Here is a 19,094-nt window from a genome sequence, read left to right on the forward strand (position 1 = left end):
AAACTTTGTGAATGGAAACAAACTGTTTTAGGTATTTGAAAAATTTAAAACAATGTTGTAAATAATGTAAGTATAAATAGAAAGTTAAAACTGACTTTTAAAAATAAATAAATATAAAAAAATAAATTATTATTATTATAAATAACAGTCTGAAAGCATATTAAAAATGTTATTAAAACCTTGAAACTATATATATATAGAGAGTCAAACCAGTAAAACTACACAACTACTGCACACAATTTTTATAGCTGAAATTATAAACAAATTTTCCAAAATATTTAATAAGTAAACAAGGCACAGGCAAGTTTGTGAATGACATTTGAAATATGCAGATATGTGTGGCCACAGGTTTCATGTACTGTAGATCTGCTTATCAGCTTTCATGGCCAGGAATGAGTGTTAGTGTTGTGGGCCATACACTGAATCACCTTAATCAGCATTCAGTGGCACTGAGCTCATCTTACACTCTGGAATGCTCACTCGTTTCTCTCTCTCTCTCTCTCTCTCTCTCTCTCTCTCTCTCTCTCTCTCTCTTTCTTACAAATGTATACACTTATACACACAGACGAGGTGTCATTTGAAATGCCATTTGGAGATCAAATGAGATTCCAAATCCAACCAAACCAGACAAAGTGAGGAACAGGTGACAGCGGTCAAAGGTCAAACAGAAGTAAAGGTTTAGGGGTGAAGAAGAACTATAGCATTATTTCATCCACACTAGACACCAAGTAGGAGATTTAGATACAGAGGAGAGGAAGGGTGCTGAGGTTACGATGAGACATTAGACATACCCATTTATCCAAATCGACTGCCTAAAGTTGGCAGGAAAGGGAGATGAAAAGTAAAGAGGGAAACAAAAAGTACAGGAAATTCAGTTACACTAACAAATCTACCCTCTAACACCAGAATATAATTCTAATAACCCGGGTTTTAGATGACCTCATGCACCTAACATATAACAAAACATAGAAGGATAAAAATTGTGTGTATGTATAACGAGGTCCAACAACACATTGACTGACAATTGACAACATATTGAAACTGTTTATTACTATCTATCTCAATCTGTCTGTCCGTCGGTTCATCCGTCCGTCCGTCTATCTGTTTGTCTGTATGTCTGTCCGTTCGTCTGTACGTCTGTTTGTCTGTCCGTACGTCTCTCTGTCTGTCCATCTGTCGGTCTCTCTGTCCGTACGTCTTTCTGTCTGTCTGTCCATCTATTTGTCTGTCTGTCTGTCTGTCTCTCTGTCCATCTGTCCATCCATCATCCATCCTATCTATGTGTTTTTTAGATGTTTTTATGATCACTAATTTTAAAATAAAATTTTCTCTGTACATCTGTCTCTGTCTGTCTGTCTGTCTGTCTTTCTGTCCACCTGTCTGTCTCTCTGTCCATACGTCTGTCTGTCTGTCCATCTATCTGTCTGTCCGTCTGTTTCTCTGTCCATCTGTCCATCCATCCATCCTATCTATGTGTTTTTTAGATGTTTTTCTGATCACTCATTTTAAAATAAAAATTTCTCTGTCCATCTGTCTGTCTATCTGTCTCTACGTCTGTCTGTCTATCTGTCTCTACGTCTGTCTGTCTGTCCATCTGTCTGTCTGTCTGTCTATCTGTCTGTACGTCTGTCTGTCTGTCTGTCTGTCTGTATGTCCTATCTATGTGTTTTTTAGATGTTTTTCTGATCACTCATTTTAAAATAAAAATTTCTCTGTCCATCTGTCTGTCTGTCTATCTGTCTCTACGTCTGTCTGTCTATCTGTCTCTACGTCTGTCTGTCTGTCTATCTGTCTGTACGTCTGTCTGTCTGTCTGTCTGTCTGTCTGTCTGTATGTCTGTCAGTCCTTCTGTCCATCTGTCTTTCTCTCTGTCTGTACATCTATCTGTCTGTCTCTCTGTCCATCCATCCAGCCATCCATCCTATCTATGTGTTTTGTGGGGAAGTCGTGGCCTAATGGTTAGAGAGTCGGACTCCCAATCGAAAGGTTGTGAGTTCGAGTCCCGGGCCGGCAGGAATTGTGGGTGGGGGGAGTGCATGTACAGTTCTCTCTCCACCTTCAATACCACGACTTAGGTGCCCTTGAGCAAGGCATTGAACCCCCAACTGCTCCCCGGGCGCCGCAGCATAAATGGCTGCCCACTGCTCTGGGTGTGTGCTCACAGTGTATCTGAGTGTGTGTGCACTTCGGATGGGTTAAATGCAGAGCACAAATTCTGAGTATGGGTCACCATACTTGGCTGAATGTCACTTCACTTCACACTTTTTAGATGTTTTTCTGATCAATAATTTTAAAATAAAAATTTCTCTGTCCGTCTATCTACCTGTCTGTCTGTCTGTCTGTCTGTCCGTCTGTCTGTCTGTCAGTTCTTCTGTCCATCTGTCTGTCTCTCTGTCCGTACATCTGTCTGTCTGTCCATCTATCTGTCTGTCTGTCTGTCTCTCTGTCCATCTGTCCATCCATCCATCCATCCTATCTACAGTACAGACCAAAAGTTTGGACACACCTTCTCATTCAAAGAGTGTTCTTTATTTTCATGACTATGAAAATTGTAGAGTCACACTGAAGGCATCAAGGGCTATTTGTCCAAGAAGGAGAGTGATGGGGTGCTGCGCCAGATGACCTGGCCTCCACAGTCACCGGACCTGAACCCAATCGAGATGGTTTAGGGGTGAGCTGGACCGCAGACTGAAGGCAAAAGGGCCAACAAGTGCTAAGCATCTCTCGGGGAACTCCTTCAAGACTGTTGGAAGACCATTTCAGGTGACTACCTCTTGAAGCTCATCAAGAGAATGCCAAGAGTGTGCAAAGCAGTAATCAAAGCAAAAGGTGGCTACTTTGAAGAACCTAGAATATGACATATTTTCAGTTGTTTCACACTTTTCTTATGTATATAATTCCATATATAATTCCACATGTGTTAATTCATAGTTTTGATGCCTTCAGTGTGAATCTACAATTTTCATAGTCATGAAAATAAAGAAAACTCTTTGAATGAGAAGTTGTGTCCAAACTTTTGGTCTGTACTGTAATATGTTTTTTAGATGTTTTTCTGATCACTAATTTTAAAATAAAATTTTCACTGTAAATTTTCTTTATTACAGTTTTTCTCAGTCACTTTGGTGCATTTCTCAAATCAGAAATGAAATTCTCAAAAATACTTGTACAACCTCCACATCATCTAGTCATTTATACACCTCATAAAACCAGTTTCTCATTCTTTTGATCAAGCTGCGATTGCTTTTGTACATTCATGCAATTGATTATGCACATTTTTCTGTGGTTTCCTACATTATAATTTGCTAATGTCATGTCGCTCAAAATGTATGATATACTTTTCTGTGCAAATAGTCTTACCCCTCAAAACATCTAGACTTTAGTTCATCGTATAAGTCATTAAATGCAAAATGGTTAATCTAGTTGTCATTAACTGCCAAGCACACTTTTAATGAATTTTTTTTTACACATTATTATTAGACTTTTTGTCAATTTGGCATGAATTGTACAAGTGAATCTTTACTAATGAAGAGAATGTAGATGATAAACCAATGATAAACCATTTCTCTGAAATAGCTCAAAGGTTCATCTCATGAATCTTCAGTTGGAAAGCTTATACTGTATAGACAGAAGACAACACAAGAGTTAAAATTCTGAAAATTTACTTATTTTCATATTTGTGCCCATATTTCTTTTTCCTTTTTTATATCACAATGACATTGTAAAGGTTTTTTTTTTTTTTTTGGTCAGACCACTAGTAAAAGTGTAACTGGGAATTCTATCCAGTCTCTTTCAGTCAATAACCCACATACAGTAATGTGTAAATCTGTACATTTTAAATTATTATATGGCATACATAAGCATATGGCATACTGTTCAGTACAGTAACTGTCATCCAAAATGTTGCCATAGTTTACATCAGAACATCCCTCCAGAATACACTGTTATATTGACAACATGACTAAGCAATTTGACTGTCTTATCCATAAACTATGACACAAGGACTGGTCATTCTGATGGCACTGACATGTTCATTGACACAGATATTTATTTTTGAGAGACGAACTAAGGATTTTGAGCAGGAGACTGGCTTTTGTAGGTAATCCATTGGGTTTTGCTATTTGTACGAGTTGTTTTGAGAAATGCACATACTGTTTTGCAAATCTCAAGGATGATTCGAGAAATGTACCAAAGTGACTGAGAAAAACTGTAAGGCTACATCATACTGTATGTGTCTGTAAATTGTAAAAGGACGCAACAATTAGATATTTTCAATCATCCCAAAACTTTGTTCATGATTTATTTTATTTTTGACCCTCTGCTTTTCAAATTGCTCCCTGCTCTCCACCTCTCCATCGTTCTCTCTCTCTCATTCATGTGACTCTCACCTCATTCATATCCACTCTGTTGGCCAGCATCTCCTGCAAAGCTCGCACTGAGAGCGACTGCTCCAGTACAAAGGCACAGATCGCCAGATCAGGCGGCACATCCTGCAGATGAAGACAAAGAAACACACACATTTATGGACATAAATATAGTTGTTACATTGGCAGGAAACCCTTAACGATTCATGGGATCTTTAAAAACAATATTTAGTTATGAAAAATGTAGATTGCTACTTTCAGCAGTGCTTGTTATGCAAATATGTTTTCTTTGTCTACTGCAATGTATATGTGTACAGTCAAATATTAATATTAAATATGAATAAAATAACAATATGCATCTAAAAAGCAATTTTAATACATACTAAGCATATAATTTAAAGTAAAACATTATGTGATATAGTAAAATAATGTGGTATGCTGGCTATTGTAATGAGGAATTTTGAAATATTAATTAAATAACATAATGCATATAAATGTAATATTTAATAAAAAATACTTCCATATAAATGTAAATATTAAAAAATAAATAATAATAAATAATTTGTATAAAAAATATAAACATTAAAATATATACAAAAGATATTATACTAAGTTATTCTACTTTTTTGGTATTGTCAGTATTATTTGCCTGACAAAAAAACTGGTGTGGTACAGCCAAAACATATGTTTGGTACACTGGATAACTTAAATGAAATATAAAAATACTAATTTATTGTATTATTTGATTCGTAAAAATAACTGTAATATAGCTATTTTATATATTTATAAATAGCTATATATTATTTAAAAAATAACCATGATGTAGCTAAAAAACATGGTCCACAGTGGATGTTTGTAATGATGAGTAACATTCCTGCCGAGGTTATTAACACCTTTTTGATGACTTTACCTGGGCATTTGACGTTGTCTCTAGAAAGCACAGACGGTTCCCGAAGCCTTCACAGGAAAGACATAGTTTGATCTGCTCCTTCAGAACAGTCGCGGTACACTGGAGCACAACTTGGTCCTCCTGTGACCCAGAGCAGGTTGTGAGAAAGAAATAAAATAAAAAAACAGAAGGAATGCAAAGTGAGAGGATGAACAGACCAATATGGCAAAGGTGACAGTGACTTGTGACAGTGGGATGAAATAAATACTTATTCATATACATGCAAATATGCAAATATGTACGTTCATAGCACAGAGCGTGTAAATATGGTAATACACAGACTTGCTTCCAAACACTTTCCACCTGTCACATATAGCATTCTCAGCTGTTCCCACCACTGACTCATGATGTAGCTATATCCTGCGCTCTCTTCTCCTCTTCTCTCTCTCTCTCTCTCTCTCTCTCTCTCTCTTTCTCTCTCTCCCTCTCTCTCCAAGCTAATTTTCTCCTTCTTTTTTTCTCTTTCATATTTCACTGTTCTAGGTTCAGTTTTTTCCCTCTTCTGTAACAGCACTTTTGTCAAAACTCAAGCCTCACAATTTATCTTCTAACCTCCTATACAGTAGTACACAATCTGTCCCACAATCCCCTGCACAGAGGAAATGGGACCAGTCTATCCTTTGTAAGGGCACAGAGCCCTTTAAAACTCCAGTCATAAGATGTTTAGTCAAAAAACACATCTAGGAAGAAAGAATATTCAGTATACAGCTGGTATTTAAGCCATCGTGACTTATAATACAGTATGTACTTATTACTTAAGGCCCATGTTTTATATCCAGAGATCAAATTACTTATTTTACAGAGATCATATTGACAATTATTTTAATACTGGTTCACATTTTAGTATTTTAAAGTAGAACAAATTGGACCATAATGTAATCATGGAGCAGGATAAGCAGATATAGACAGGTATAATCAAGATATACCTTAAGTTCAATCTCAAATTTGTTGTTGGAAGAAGGAAGACTGTCTGTGTGTGTGTGTGTGTGTGTGTGTGTGTGAGTGTGTGTGTGTGTGTGTGAGAGAGAGAGAGAGAGAGAGAGAGAGAGAGAGAGTACAACTCTGATACTTACAGGAATATGAATTTTTTAAATAGCAAAACACTGGGTCACTCACACTCCTTGTTGGACTATATTCAAAACCCAGAGACAAAAGCAACCATCCAAAATTAAAAAAAAAAATATGTTACTATCAAAAGTACAGGGGGGCAGATAACTGATGTCTATAATTATTATATGAAATGAAACGTTAAATGAACGCATTTTAACACAATATTTATTCAAAATTCGATATAAATACATATATTTTCAAATACTGCCGCATATGAGCACTTAACTTCAGCTGTATTCATATTCTTAGAGATGCACAGAAACAGCTGTTCAGTACAAGGCGGTATTTATTCTCAATTTATGGCTGATATAGTTAGATTCTATGGTATAGTAAAATTCTATGCTCTCTGTCTCAATAAATGACAGACAAATTACTCAAGAAAAAAAAATATTTTTTAATTATTTAAAATACTACAAGTGAATTTAGGACTGCAACATTATAATATTACAGTATATTTATTTTGACATTATATTTAATGAAGATTTCACTTAACAGTGTTACTAAATTATTCAAGTTTAGATTGACTTTATTTGAGTGTTAGATTACAGAAATGTACTAAAATGTAAACAAAAAATATAACTAAAATGTACTAAAATGTAAATATATATACTAGGAGAAATTAGCATAACAATTCTGACATCAGTAAACGGTCCCTATAAAAAAATTATAAAATGTTATACGAATAGAACTAAAATCATACACAACTATTTTATGAATGAAGTAGAGCCATTAATAACATCTGTAGTGAGTACTAAATCATTCTGAGCCTTTGGTCTCAGGGTAAGCTGCTGTTAAGTCTAAATTCAAGGCGAGCCAACCATAAATACTCTTAGGGATTATTTTGATCATGTTATAAAATAAGAGGTCAGAGATATACTGTACTTTCAACTATTTCAAGATCAGTTATAATTTTGTACACTTTGCACATTTATGTGCTCAGTTCTCACCCATTATTTCCAATGGCTTCACAACAGGTGCATATACACTAAACAGCTTGTTAAGGCCTGTTCACACCAAGTATCATAACTATATAAAGATAACGATATTAACGATTTCCATACCAAAAAGTGTCCAATTCCTACACCCATCAAAACACATCTGTTTTAATACTAAATGGGTTTAGGATACACATGCCCATATTTTAGACCTCTCATCTGCCAGCTTTGCATATGCAAAAACAGGCTTACTTTAAACAAGTAACAATAATAATAATTATATATATATATATATATATATATATATATATATATATATATATATATATATATATATATATATATATATATATATATATAGGTTGGAGGTCATTTAACCAACTTTTGGTGCATTTTAGCAGTGTGAGCAGGTGCCAAATCCTGCTGGAAAATGAAATCAGCATCTTGAACAAGCTGGTCAGCAGAATGAAGTATGAAGTGCTCCAAAATTTTTGGTAAACAGGTGCAGTGATGTTGGTTTTCCAAAAACACAATGGACCAACACCAGCAGATGACATTGCACCTGAATTTATCACAGACTGTGGAAACTTAACACTGGACTTCAAGCAACTTGGGCTATGAGCTTCTCCACCCTTCTTCCAGACTCTAGGACCTTGGTTTCCAAATGAAATACAATACTTGCTCTGATCTGAATAGAGGACTTCGGACCACTGGGCAACAGTCCAGTTCTTCTTCTCCTTAGCCCAGGTAAGACGCCTCTAACGTTGTCTGTGGTTCAGGAGTAGCTTAACAAAAGGAATACGACAATTGTAGCCATTGACACGTCTGTATGCCTTGACCCCAGCCACAGTTCACTCAAATGCTTGAATTGATTTTGTTTGACAATCCTCATAAGGCTGCAGTTCTCTCGGTTGGTTGTGCATCTTTTTCCTTCCACACTTTTTCCTTCCACTCAACTTTCAGTTAACATGCTTGGATACAGCACTCTGTGAACAGCCAGCTTCTTTGGCAATGAATGTTTGTTGCCTACCCTCCTTGTGAAGGGTGTCAATGATTGTCTTCTGGAGAACTGTCAGATCAGCAGTCTTCCCCATGATTGTGTAGCCTAATGAACCAAACTAAGAGACCATTTCGAAGACTCAGGAAACCTTTGCAGGTGTTTTGAGTTGATTAGCTAATTGGCATGTCACCATATTCTAATTTGTTGAGATAGTGAATTGGGTTTTTGTTAAACGTGAGCCAAAATCATCACAATTAAAAGAACCAAAGACATTACTCTAGTCTGTGTGCATTGAATTTATTGGACCCACTTTATATTAAGTGGCCTTAACTACTATGTACTTACATTTTAATTAATAATTTAGTACAATGTACTTATTGTGTACATACATGTTTTTACATTGTACTTATATTTAAAAAAAACTAAATGTAATTACATCTGTATTTAATTTCTGTAATTACATTTATAATTATACTGTTGACCCATACTTTACACCTTAACCCACCCTTAAACTTACCCATACCTCCAACCCTCTCCCTAACCTTACCCCATCCCACCTCAATAGCAGCAAAAGTGTTTTACAATACAATATGAACACAATAAGTACATTGTACTTATTTTTTATGTAAGTACATTGTAGTTAAGGCCACCTAATATAAAGTGTGACCAATTTATTTAATACACGAGTTTAACAAGTTGAGTAGAAATACTGAAATAAATGAAGTTTTCCATGACATTCCAATTTATTGAGATGCACCTGTAGATAAGATCCCTAAAGTCGCAAAGATTAAAGTCTCAAACCCAAAGAGATATTCTGTATAAAAGTTAAGACTAGTCCATGCCCTAAAACGGCTTGTTTAAACATGCCCCCACAAAGAAAGAAGGCATATGTTTTTATTCTCGCTGTTGCCGTCCGCGCCATGTTGTGGAGATGCTGTTTCGTTGTGAAAAAGCGAAAATACTTCGTTTGGACTTAAAAAAGAGGACACAACTAGAATTCATTGGTGAAGTTGTATTTACAACACTGTTCCAGAACAGTTCAACCCAAATATTCAGATGTGTGCAACACATTTTATGGAGGACTGTTTCCTGATCATGGGAGAGTAGACTACAATTTTCTGACTCACATCTATAAGTTTATTTACATATGTAAAGGATTTGCCACTGATGATTCAAACGTGAGGTTTGAGCAGTGTAGAGTAGTGCTTGTTGTTTGTCATTTTAAGAAGATGTAACGCAATGCTGCTACACAAACAAACTTAGGAGGGAAAAGGGAGATGAAAACTGGGCCATCAAAACACATAACCGCATTTATAATTAGAATGAGTGTCGGGATTCCCCTTCTCCTCCAGCGTGCTGATAAAGACCTCCTCAAGCCAAATCACTTCATTCTGACTACAGCCATCACTGACTGCTGACACAGATGGAGGGACAGTGTGGGTGGATTAACAAGAGTAGACATGAAGCAGAAGGAGGGCTGGTGCATTAATGACTGTGCCTTTTCAAAATGATTTTGTCTGCCCCGACTAACCTGAACCATAAAGCATACTCTTTACCAGCAGGACCCCCTGCAACTATTTCCCAATACAAAATGTCACTTTCTCTCTAGGTGGGCTGCTTGTAGTCATACAGCCACCATTTATAGGGTTATGGTTATTATTTTCCTGTTGGCACAAAGGAATTCCAACGTTTTGTTTTGCATGTCCAATGATATCATGAAAGCTAAAAGTGGAGAAGTCACAAAAATGTATTTGGTGGCTCCATGCAGAACCTTATCATTCCTACAGCTCCAGAAATATGACACCTTTTAAAACTAGCATATATTTTCTAGCATCAGAGGAACATGTGCGCATGTCATAACTGTCAATGTAGTTTAGCTGACTGGGATTTGAAAACAGATCTTACTGCAGGGAGTCACTCCATGAAGAAGATATCACTTACCATGGAGACAGGAGCACAGCAGGTGAAGAGGACGACAAAATGGTTGTCAGTGTCCTACTTCACAGCTTTTTAATGATTGGCAGCATTTTGACAGCCTCACAAACGCACTACAGAAACAAGCAGCGTGACAGAGAGGGTCTGCAAAAGATTTGTACTTTCTGTGTTCGAAAAGTATTTAGACACTTTTAAAAAAGGTAAAAGTATTAGATGCAAATAAATAAAGACCTAGAACTAATTTTACTTTTCTAAGCCATTGTTACTGTTTCTTTCAACTGGCTAATGTCAGTGTGATTTTAGTTAATGTACAGTGGTTCACTGCATTAACTATAAACATGTTCCACTAATATTTGACAACTAAAGTGTCTAAATGCTAAACAGTATTATCTCATTTACAACCTAACAAACATATTTTGGTAAAATGCTTTGCTCAGAAACTGGGCTTGTCCTATCTTACTTTTTAAAAAAATCTGCTGTTGTTTTGATATTTTATCTAATTCAATGGCATTTTAAAAGATGACTTTATTGTCCAAATATTTTATGACGCAATGTATTTATAACTCTACCTGACAGAAAAATTATCTTTCTCTTCCAAACACGCATACACCACACTTACAAATGCATCTCTCGAGTCTTTCAATTCCCTTTTTTAATTAACACAACTTATTGCAATTCTTTTGGTCCTAATCATGTTTTGCTGATTCCTTACAATTTTATCCATCTATACACTTCTGCCCCTGGCTCTCTCTCTCTCTCTCTCTCTCTCTCTCTCTCTCTCTCTCTCTCTATCTATCTCTCTCTATCTATCTCTCTCTCTCTCTCTCTCTCTCTCTCTCTCTCTCTCTCTCTCTCTCTCTCTCTCTCTCTCTCTCTCTCTCTCTCTCTCTCTCTCTCTCTCTCTCTCTCTCGAGATCTCTGCTGTGGGCTCAACAACATTGCTATTTTGGGTGAGTGCACCTGTCATACTCACATTCCCCAATTAGTTCAGAGGCTCTTTCAGGGCAGAAGAGTCTCTGATCCCACAGCCACACAAAAAACCATGCATTAACTACAATTTCCCATAAACAACTATTTAGACCACTGAAATATATTATTCAACCAGGATGCATTAAATGTAACAAATTTGACAGAAAATATATAACTGTGAAATAACTACAGGATCAAATTACATTTTTAAAATATTAATTGAAAGTTATTTTCAATTACTATATCACAACATCACTGCTTTACGTTTTTTATTTTATTTTTTTTATAAATGCAGCCTTTGTGTCCATAGAGAATTCTTACAAAAACATGAAAAAAATAATAATCATACTGACCCCAAATTATATATAGGTAGTAGGTTCATCTAACAATTATAGAAATGAATCAACCTTACCTACTGTAAACTCTAATACTTAAGTTTAAATCAGTTCATCTAGCCTATTAGAACTTTTACAGCACTTATAATTTCACTTCAAGAACAGATTTCAAAATAACGCAGTCATTCTGTAATGGTCTAATAGAAAGTACATTAAAATAACTGCAATATCAATTGTCAATATGAATAGATTTGCGAGTGGAACAACTTGAGATTTTTTTTTTAATATGAAGACAGAAAAAGTAATTTGCAGTCTACATTTACATCTGACAAAATTAGCAAAAAAAAAATGATATCATCAAAATATATATTTTGATATGATCAAAATGGTTTAATGGCACATTGGTCAATTAAACAAACAAACAGTGTTAGCTCATTCTGTAAGCCTAATAACTGTACTATGTCTCTGTCCCAGGGATCTGCATGAGAGGCACTCATAAAGGTTCTCATCACTTAGGTAGTTTCATCAACTGCTGAAAACATCTAGAGCTCTTAAACATGAAAAATCTGCAGTTTTATGAGTCATAACCATGACTCCACCGACTGAATTTCAAAACGTTTGACTCATAGAAGCTCTAACGTGTGCTTATGGGTGATTGTTTAGATCAATTTAACATATGCCAATTAATCTTTAATCTTTGTTCATCCAACAAGCAAGAGTTTTATTTCCACAGTAAAGGGGGTTCACCCAAAAAGGAAAATTCTAAATGGTTTGGTTCCCAAAAAATCTTGTATTTTGGGTTGGTCTTTAAATATCTTGTGCTCTGAAGAAGAAAAAAAGTCAAGCAGTTATGGAAAGCTATGAGAATGATTAAATGATGACAGATTAAAATTTTTGTCCAGTGTGTCCAGTATTCTACAGCTGTTCTGCAAAGAAATAACTTAAGTTAGTTCTGTTATTTAACTAAGGTCAAAGTCAGCAAAACAAAGACACCACAATTGAATAGTATTTCAAGTACAGAATAATCATAGTACCATTTGAAAAGTGGCCAGACGAGATTGATGTTTATTTATGCGCTGACACATTGCAGATATTTGAGTGACTCTGATGCTAATGTCATATTTTCTGCTTACTGATTTCTGAACCCATTCACTACTATTTTTTTATGAGTAATGATTAACATCCCATGCATGACTCAATTCTTTGTTTACAAGTATCTCAAGGTAAATATTTTTCAACACTGATTAATAAAAAATAAAAAAACCTCACCTCACAAATAAAAACGTAACTGGAGAGAAGATGTCAGTTCCTGTCCCACCAGATCGACAATGATTTAATTTAACTTAATTATATTAATTATATAAATTATATAATTTCCACTTTCACTTCATCAGAAAATTATATTGTAGAGGTTTATTAAAAAACTGAATGTAGAAAAGGCATTGTATTAAATAAATAAATAAAGTAAAATTTTAGCCAGTTTGGCATGATATATTACTTAACCTAAAATCCTTAAAATAAACAGCAATAACGTGTATGTATTTTGATGGTCCAACTAACAGTCTGCTGAACAAGTTCAGATTGATCACTGATTATGAACTTGAATAATTGGTTAAAACATGGAGACTTACAAGGATATACATATTTGTTATTCAAAATTAATAGATATTTTAACTTTATGTAGTTCCTTTGATTGTATTTCGTTGTCAAAGTTATGTGTTAAGTTGTGTTATTACATGACAATTATGGAATCTTAATGTTTGGTTTAATTTAAAATGCAAACTAACTTGGATCAGCAAATAAAAACTTTTTTATTTTTGAGTTCATGTGGCTTAATTATTACGTCTGATGAAAGCACAGACCGTCATTATTGTTAATTTCCTCCATGATCTGAGTTGATTAAATACAAAAAAGCCCTAAAGCGGGTCGCCTCAAGTTTATTTCAAATTTTTCATCAGTGTTGATTAATAAATGCTGTGAACAAAAATAAAATAAATAAATAAAGGTTCTTTATTGGCATCTATGGATTAATTAAGAAACTTGAACATCTGTTGAGCCTTTCTAATGCATAATTATTATTTTTTATAGTGGAAAAAGCTTTTTAGAATTTTATAAACTGTTTCCTGGTTTCCTAAAGGCTCTTTGGAGAACCCAATTTGGTTGTTCTATATTAGTGCAAAAATCCCCTTTTGGAACCTTCATTTTTAAGAGTGAACATATAATGAAATAAATGAGCCCTTGCTGTTACAAATAAACTTCATGAAATGAATGATATTTACATATTATCCATATTAACGATTAGATAAATTATTCTACAATGATATGGTTTTTAATGTTATATATTTATGTTGATGCCAAGATCAACATTTACATTTAGGCATTAGCAGACCATCTATCCAAAGAGACTTACAAATAAGGAACATTAAAGGTGCCATGTGTAAAAATCGAGGTAAAAATATCCAAAAAATGACCTACATGCTTCAAAAGAATGACAAGAAATAACGGCGATGATGTCATTAAAAAAATGTCAAGTTATAGTGCTGCAGAGATATCAACCTTAATTAGCATTAGCATTACTAGCCACGGCCCGGCAGGTGTCGTAATACCAGTTTCGGCCATGGGAGGCGGTATGCGGGCAACATAACCACCAGCCAACCTGCAATACATGAATAACTCGCACGGCTTGTGGGCGTACTTGAACCTGATGTCAATCGTGTGGAAAGTACGGCCCACTACATTTCAGTTCAGGGAAGAGAGCGGAAGGATGGCTGAAGCCCTTGGCAAGAGACCCCTACCACCCGCTACAGGGAAACAACCGCGCTCGGAATCACAAATCAAATCCGATAAGAAAAGGAGCCGAGCCAGAGTAAACATCGGCACTGCTTTCCAACTGATGGACTTGAAAGAAATGAGGTTCGACTCCGAACTTGCAACATTTATTTCGTATTTATTCGTATTTATTTCGGGTAGTTATAACATAGAAATGTATCGAAGGCTGTTCGATAAACGTGCTAATGTTAGCGATGGCTAACCGTAGCTGCGTTTGTAGAGATGATCGGTTCACGTGCGCTAGGGATCTGCCGTGTAACATTTACAAGTGCCAAAACGGTATTGTTTGAATTGCGTAATAAAATTGACAGAATCTGATATTTTTTATATCATAACTAACCTGCTCTGTCTAGTCTGTTGGTCTCCATGTCCTCTTTGCTTCGTGGTTTTTTAGTGCGTGAGAAAATTGATGTGTGGCGTGAAAGCATGTGAAAAGAGTCAATTGCGTGTGTCTCACGGTGAGAGTTGGCTTGAGAGTTGGCAGCTCTGGTTACGTTGGTTGGCGCTAGCTTGGTCAACATCAGCTGTCTGATGTTGACCAATGATGTTGACAGAATGCTGTCTGTCAAATTAATTTAATTCAAATAATGTGTATATACAACTCAATATGTAATATGAACAAAACGAATATGAACATATTCACTGGTAAAGGTGAAGGGGAGTAGCTTGAAGATGTCATGTTTCAAAATCACCTTACATCACCCAACGTTCCTCTGGAGGCAAAACGTCCTCTTAGGCTTCGGCTATGGCCAGGGGCGTCGGACTGGGGGGGTAAAGGGTACCGAGTACCCAGGGCCCGAGGCAGGGGGGGGCCCTTAGAAGTCAGTTTTCTATACATACATATACATGCACTAACATTTGTATAGCATTTATGTACAACTAAAAAAGTTCCTGTGCAAAACTAAACTTGTAGTTAGGCGCTGGTTTGGTCTAAAAAAGTCATTTTCATGCTGTGCAGGGCCCCACACCCCTCTCGAATCAATGCAAATGGTACGACCCCCAGGTCAGGTGCTTCTGCTGCGGACCCGCGGTGATTGAATCAGTTGATGAGACAGGAGCTGGAGTGAGCCGTGAAGAGTCATGTCTCTCCTTAAGAAAGGAAAATCAGGGGCTCAAAAACGAAAAGAGAAGCAGAATAAAGAGAGAAGGGCAAATGAGGGCAAGCAGTTGCTCACAAATTTTTTTGAAAAGAGAGGTGAGCTCCAAATGCATCATCAAGCATTGACATTGTTTTAACATAAATATCTACTCCCGGTAGAATAGCATACATTTATGTTTGCATTTATGAATAATATACCAATACTTTATAGTATCACACCCTTCATAGCGAGCAAAAAATGTTTCTGATTATTACATGGCTTGGCTGAATTCCAATGTAGAATGCGGTCTGTTATTTCTTGATAACAGACCGCTGCGAAGTATAACAGACCGTTGCCATGAAAAACAGCGCATTGCTATGGACGCGGAACGGACTATTTTCTTTGGCGGAAGCAATACAATCGTTTTTAAATCAATAAACTCCTTTTTAAATCAATAATTCGTGGCAAATTATTTATTTATTTTGTGGGTAGCCATGTAATAAGCGGGATAATGTATAGAGAGGCGGTCGTTATAGCGAATAACAACCCCGACAGGCTGAACAGGACCCCGACACGAAGCGGAGGATAATGTAATCTAACGTTATACATTATCCCTTACGTAAATAACAGGGAGTGAGAAGCAGACGGAGCTCAACACACTGCCACTCCAGACACATTTCCAAATACTCATTCACCACTGGAGCTGCTGAATGCCATATACAAAATGCAGCTAGAAAGCATTTTTGGAGAAGTTTGCATTGGCTTGAGGATCTTTTGTACACTACCAGTGACTGTTGCTGGAGGGGAACGTGCTTTCAGTAAACTTAAACTTGTAAAGAACTATTTAAGATCAACAATGTCCCAGGATAGACTGAACAGCCTTGCCATACTCTCTGTAGAAAGTCAGTTGGCCAAAAAACTGGACTTTAAAGACCTGATCAGCAAATTTGCGTATGCAAAGACCCGTCAATGGGCATTTAGTAAAAACTGACATTATTTAGTTTGTGTTTCAGACCAACGTTTTTCTCATTTGGTATGGTCATTTTCAGAACTGCTTTACAGTACATTTGATTTAGTCCAGGTTTGGACCTGCTAGACCTTTTGTCATCTCAGTAAGTAGTACTTTCGACAATAAAACAAAAATATATTAATCAGAGTGTGGCCTATTTTGTTTACATTTTAAGTGTTTTTATGATAAAAATGCAATACCTTACCCATTGGTATCACTATGGTATTGGGGGCCCAGCAAGATGGTTTGTACCCAGGGCCCAAAATTTGGTGCTACGCCCCTGGCTATGGCTCTAGGGTTGTTGTGAATGTAGGGGCTGAGCATAGAGACTATGCCGTTTCTCGTTTGTTACTCTAGAGTAGACCAATTCACTTTATTGAGGCATACTGCCCCCATCTGGTATGGAATGTGGAGTATGACTTGATTTTTTTGCCAGACATGACGCACGTCCTGATTTTGCTGAGTTAGAGGTGTTCCTGGGTCAACATATTTTGTTAACCCTGGAACAACATTTTACACCAAAAATATATTCTTAACCATATCCCTACACCTAAACCTAACCTTAACCATGAGTAATCCCTAAAATCAGGGGAAATGATAGATGAATGACACTAATGTACAAGCACCAAACAGTGATTTTAAGCGTAAACTTCACAAAATCTATAAACTGGTTCTTCAAATCTGATTGGTTAATCACAATGTTGTTCCAGGGACAACAAAGATGTTGTCCCAGGAACATGTCTCACTTGGTAAAATCAGGTTCTGCAGACATGACAGATAGCACCTTTAAAGATACAGTATGAAGCTAGCACATCTGCATTATCATTTGAATCATGAGTAGGCTATATACAATACACGATTACAGGTGCATCTCAATAAATTAGAATGTCATGGAAAAGGTCATTTATTTCAGTAATTCAACTCAAATTGTAAAACTTGTGTATTAGATCAATTCAATGCACACAGACTGATATAGTTTAAGTTTTTGGTTCTTTTAATTGTGATGATTTTGGCTCACATTTAACTAAAACCCACCAATTAACTATCTCAACAAATTAGAATATGGTGACATGCCAATCAGCTAATCAATTCAAAACGCCTGCAAAGGTTTCCTGAGCCTTCAAAATGGTCTCTCAGTTTGGTTCATTAGGCTACACAATCATGGGGAAGACTTCTGAACTGACAGTTCTCCAGAAGTCATTGACACCCTTCATTGACATGCAGTGCACTGAATTTATTTAATACTCGAGTTTCACAATTTGAGTTGAATTACTGAAATACATGAACTTTTCCAAGACATTCTAATTTATTGAGATGCATCTGTATATAGAGCATATATAACCAGCAGTGGAATGCGAGTCAGGTCCGCTCCATGGACAGTGCAATTATTAAAGAATACAACACAGATGAAAATATACATAAATATAGGTATGAAAGAATGAAATAAAAGCAAACAATAGAAATATATGAATAAAATATAAAAAAGATGTATACTGTAGAATTAAATTTAGAATAGAAAATAACGTGCATGAAAGTATACTGAAGTCTTATATTAAGATACACAGGATTGTGCAAGAGGCGAATGTGCAAACAGGTTGTGACACTGTCAGTATTCTCTTTAGTTGACTCAGGGGTCAGTTAAAGTTTCTGGCTGACATAAGCGATTCTTCTCTTTAAAGGGACTGGAGTGCAGAAGGAACACCTGTTTATTGTATAAGATGTGGTCATGACAGCGCACATGAACCCTGGCTGTCAATGAACAGATGGTCTGTTAGGGGTGAGGTGTAGATTTGATCATCTGTGGGCTAAGCAAAACATAAGCCTAAGAAAGACTCCTGCTTTACACATTCAAGACCTGTGGAATCTTCTGAAGAGCTGATGGTCTAAAACTTCATCAAGCACACACACCTTTCACCTCTCTTTCCTCCCATGAAGAGTCCCATGTGGCATACAGGCACTTATTGTGAGCTGCCTAACTGAGCACTAAAATTAGTGTTTCTAAATCCTTCTCTCCTCATTTCTGAGGCCAGTCATCACTGATTTGGTATTTAGGGAGAAAACCTACAATATGTTAAAGAGTAACATAGCATAAAACCCCAAAATATCTATATGACTATGTGAGATCTTTCAATTCTCAATACAAAACAGCAGCCTCTAAACCATTTTTTAGTGTGGAGAACATTAACAAAATTCTAAGAAAATAACCTTTTGTCCTATACACACATAAAGGGGTCATAATGATGCGATTTCAGGTTTTCCTTTCTTTTTGTAGTGTTACAAGCTGTTCGTGAATAGATAAGATTTCTAAAGTTTCAAAGACTAAAGTCTCAAACCCAATGAGATATTCTTTCTAAAAGTCAAGACTCGTCCACGCCCCCCTAAAACGCCTCATTTAATCACCCCCCCCCCCCCCTCACGTCTACGTCATGATGTGGAAAGATTTACATAACACCGCCCAAATGTTCACGCAAAGAAATAAGGCATTAATTTGATTCTTGCTGTTGCCACCAGCATCAATTCCTGGAGCTGTGTGTTTCATGTGAAAGCGAAAATACATTGATTGGCCTTCCAAAAGAGGACACG

The 19,094-nt window shown here is 36.3% G+C and overlaps 1 protein-coding gene across 7 annotated transcripts in view; it reads right to left on the reverse strand.

The window, feature by feature from the left end:
• LOC132156022 (ryanodine receptor 1-like) overlaps positions 1–19,094 on the reverse strand; it is a 113,963-nt gene that overhangs the window by 85,517 nt on the left and 9,352 nt on the right. For 4 of the 7 annotated variants that reach the window (XM_059564826.1, XM_059564824.1, XM_059564828.1 and 1 more), the window contains exons 2-4: positions 5,272–5,391; positions 4,386–4,487; positions 792–812 (exon numbers count right to left, since the gene is read on the reverse strand). In XM_059564826.1, coding sequence (XP_059420809.1) covers positions 792–812; positions 4,386–4,487; positions 5,272–5,391 — 243 coding nt within the window. The remainder of the gene's footprint in view (positions 1–791; positions 813–4,385; positions 4,488–5,271; positions 5,392–19,094) is intronic. The other 3 variants (XM_059564829.1, XM_059564827.1, XM_059564825.1) reach the window with 1 other exon arrangement.

The sequence above is a fragment of the Carassius carassius genome, chromosome 13 (assembly GCF_963082965.1).
Source record: "Carassius carassius chromosome 13, fCarCar2.1, whole genome shotgun sequence".
NCBI classification, from domain to species: domain Eukaryota; kingdom Metazoa; phylum Chordata; class Actinopteri; order Cypriniformes; family Cyprinidae; genus Carassius; species Carassius carassius.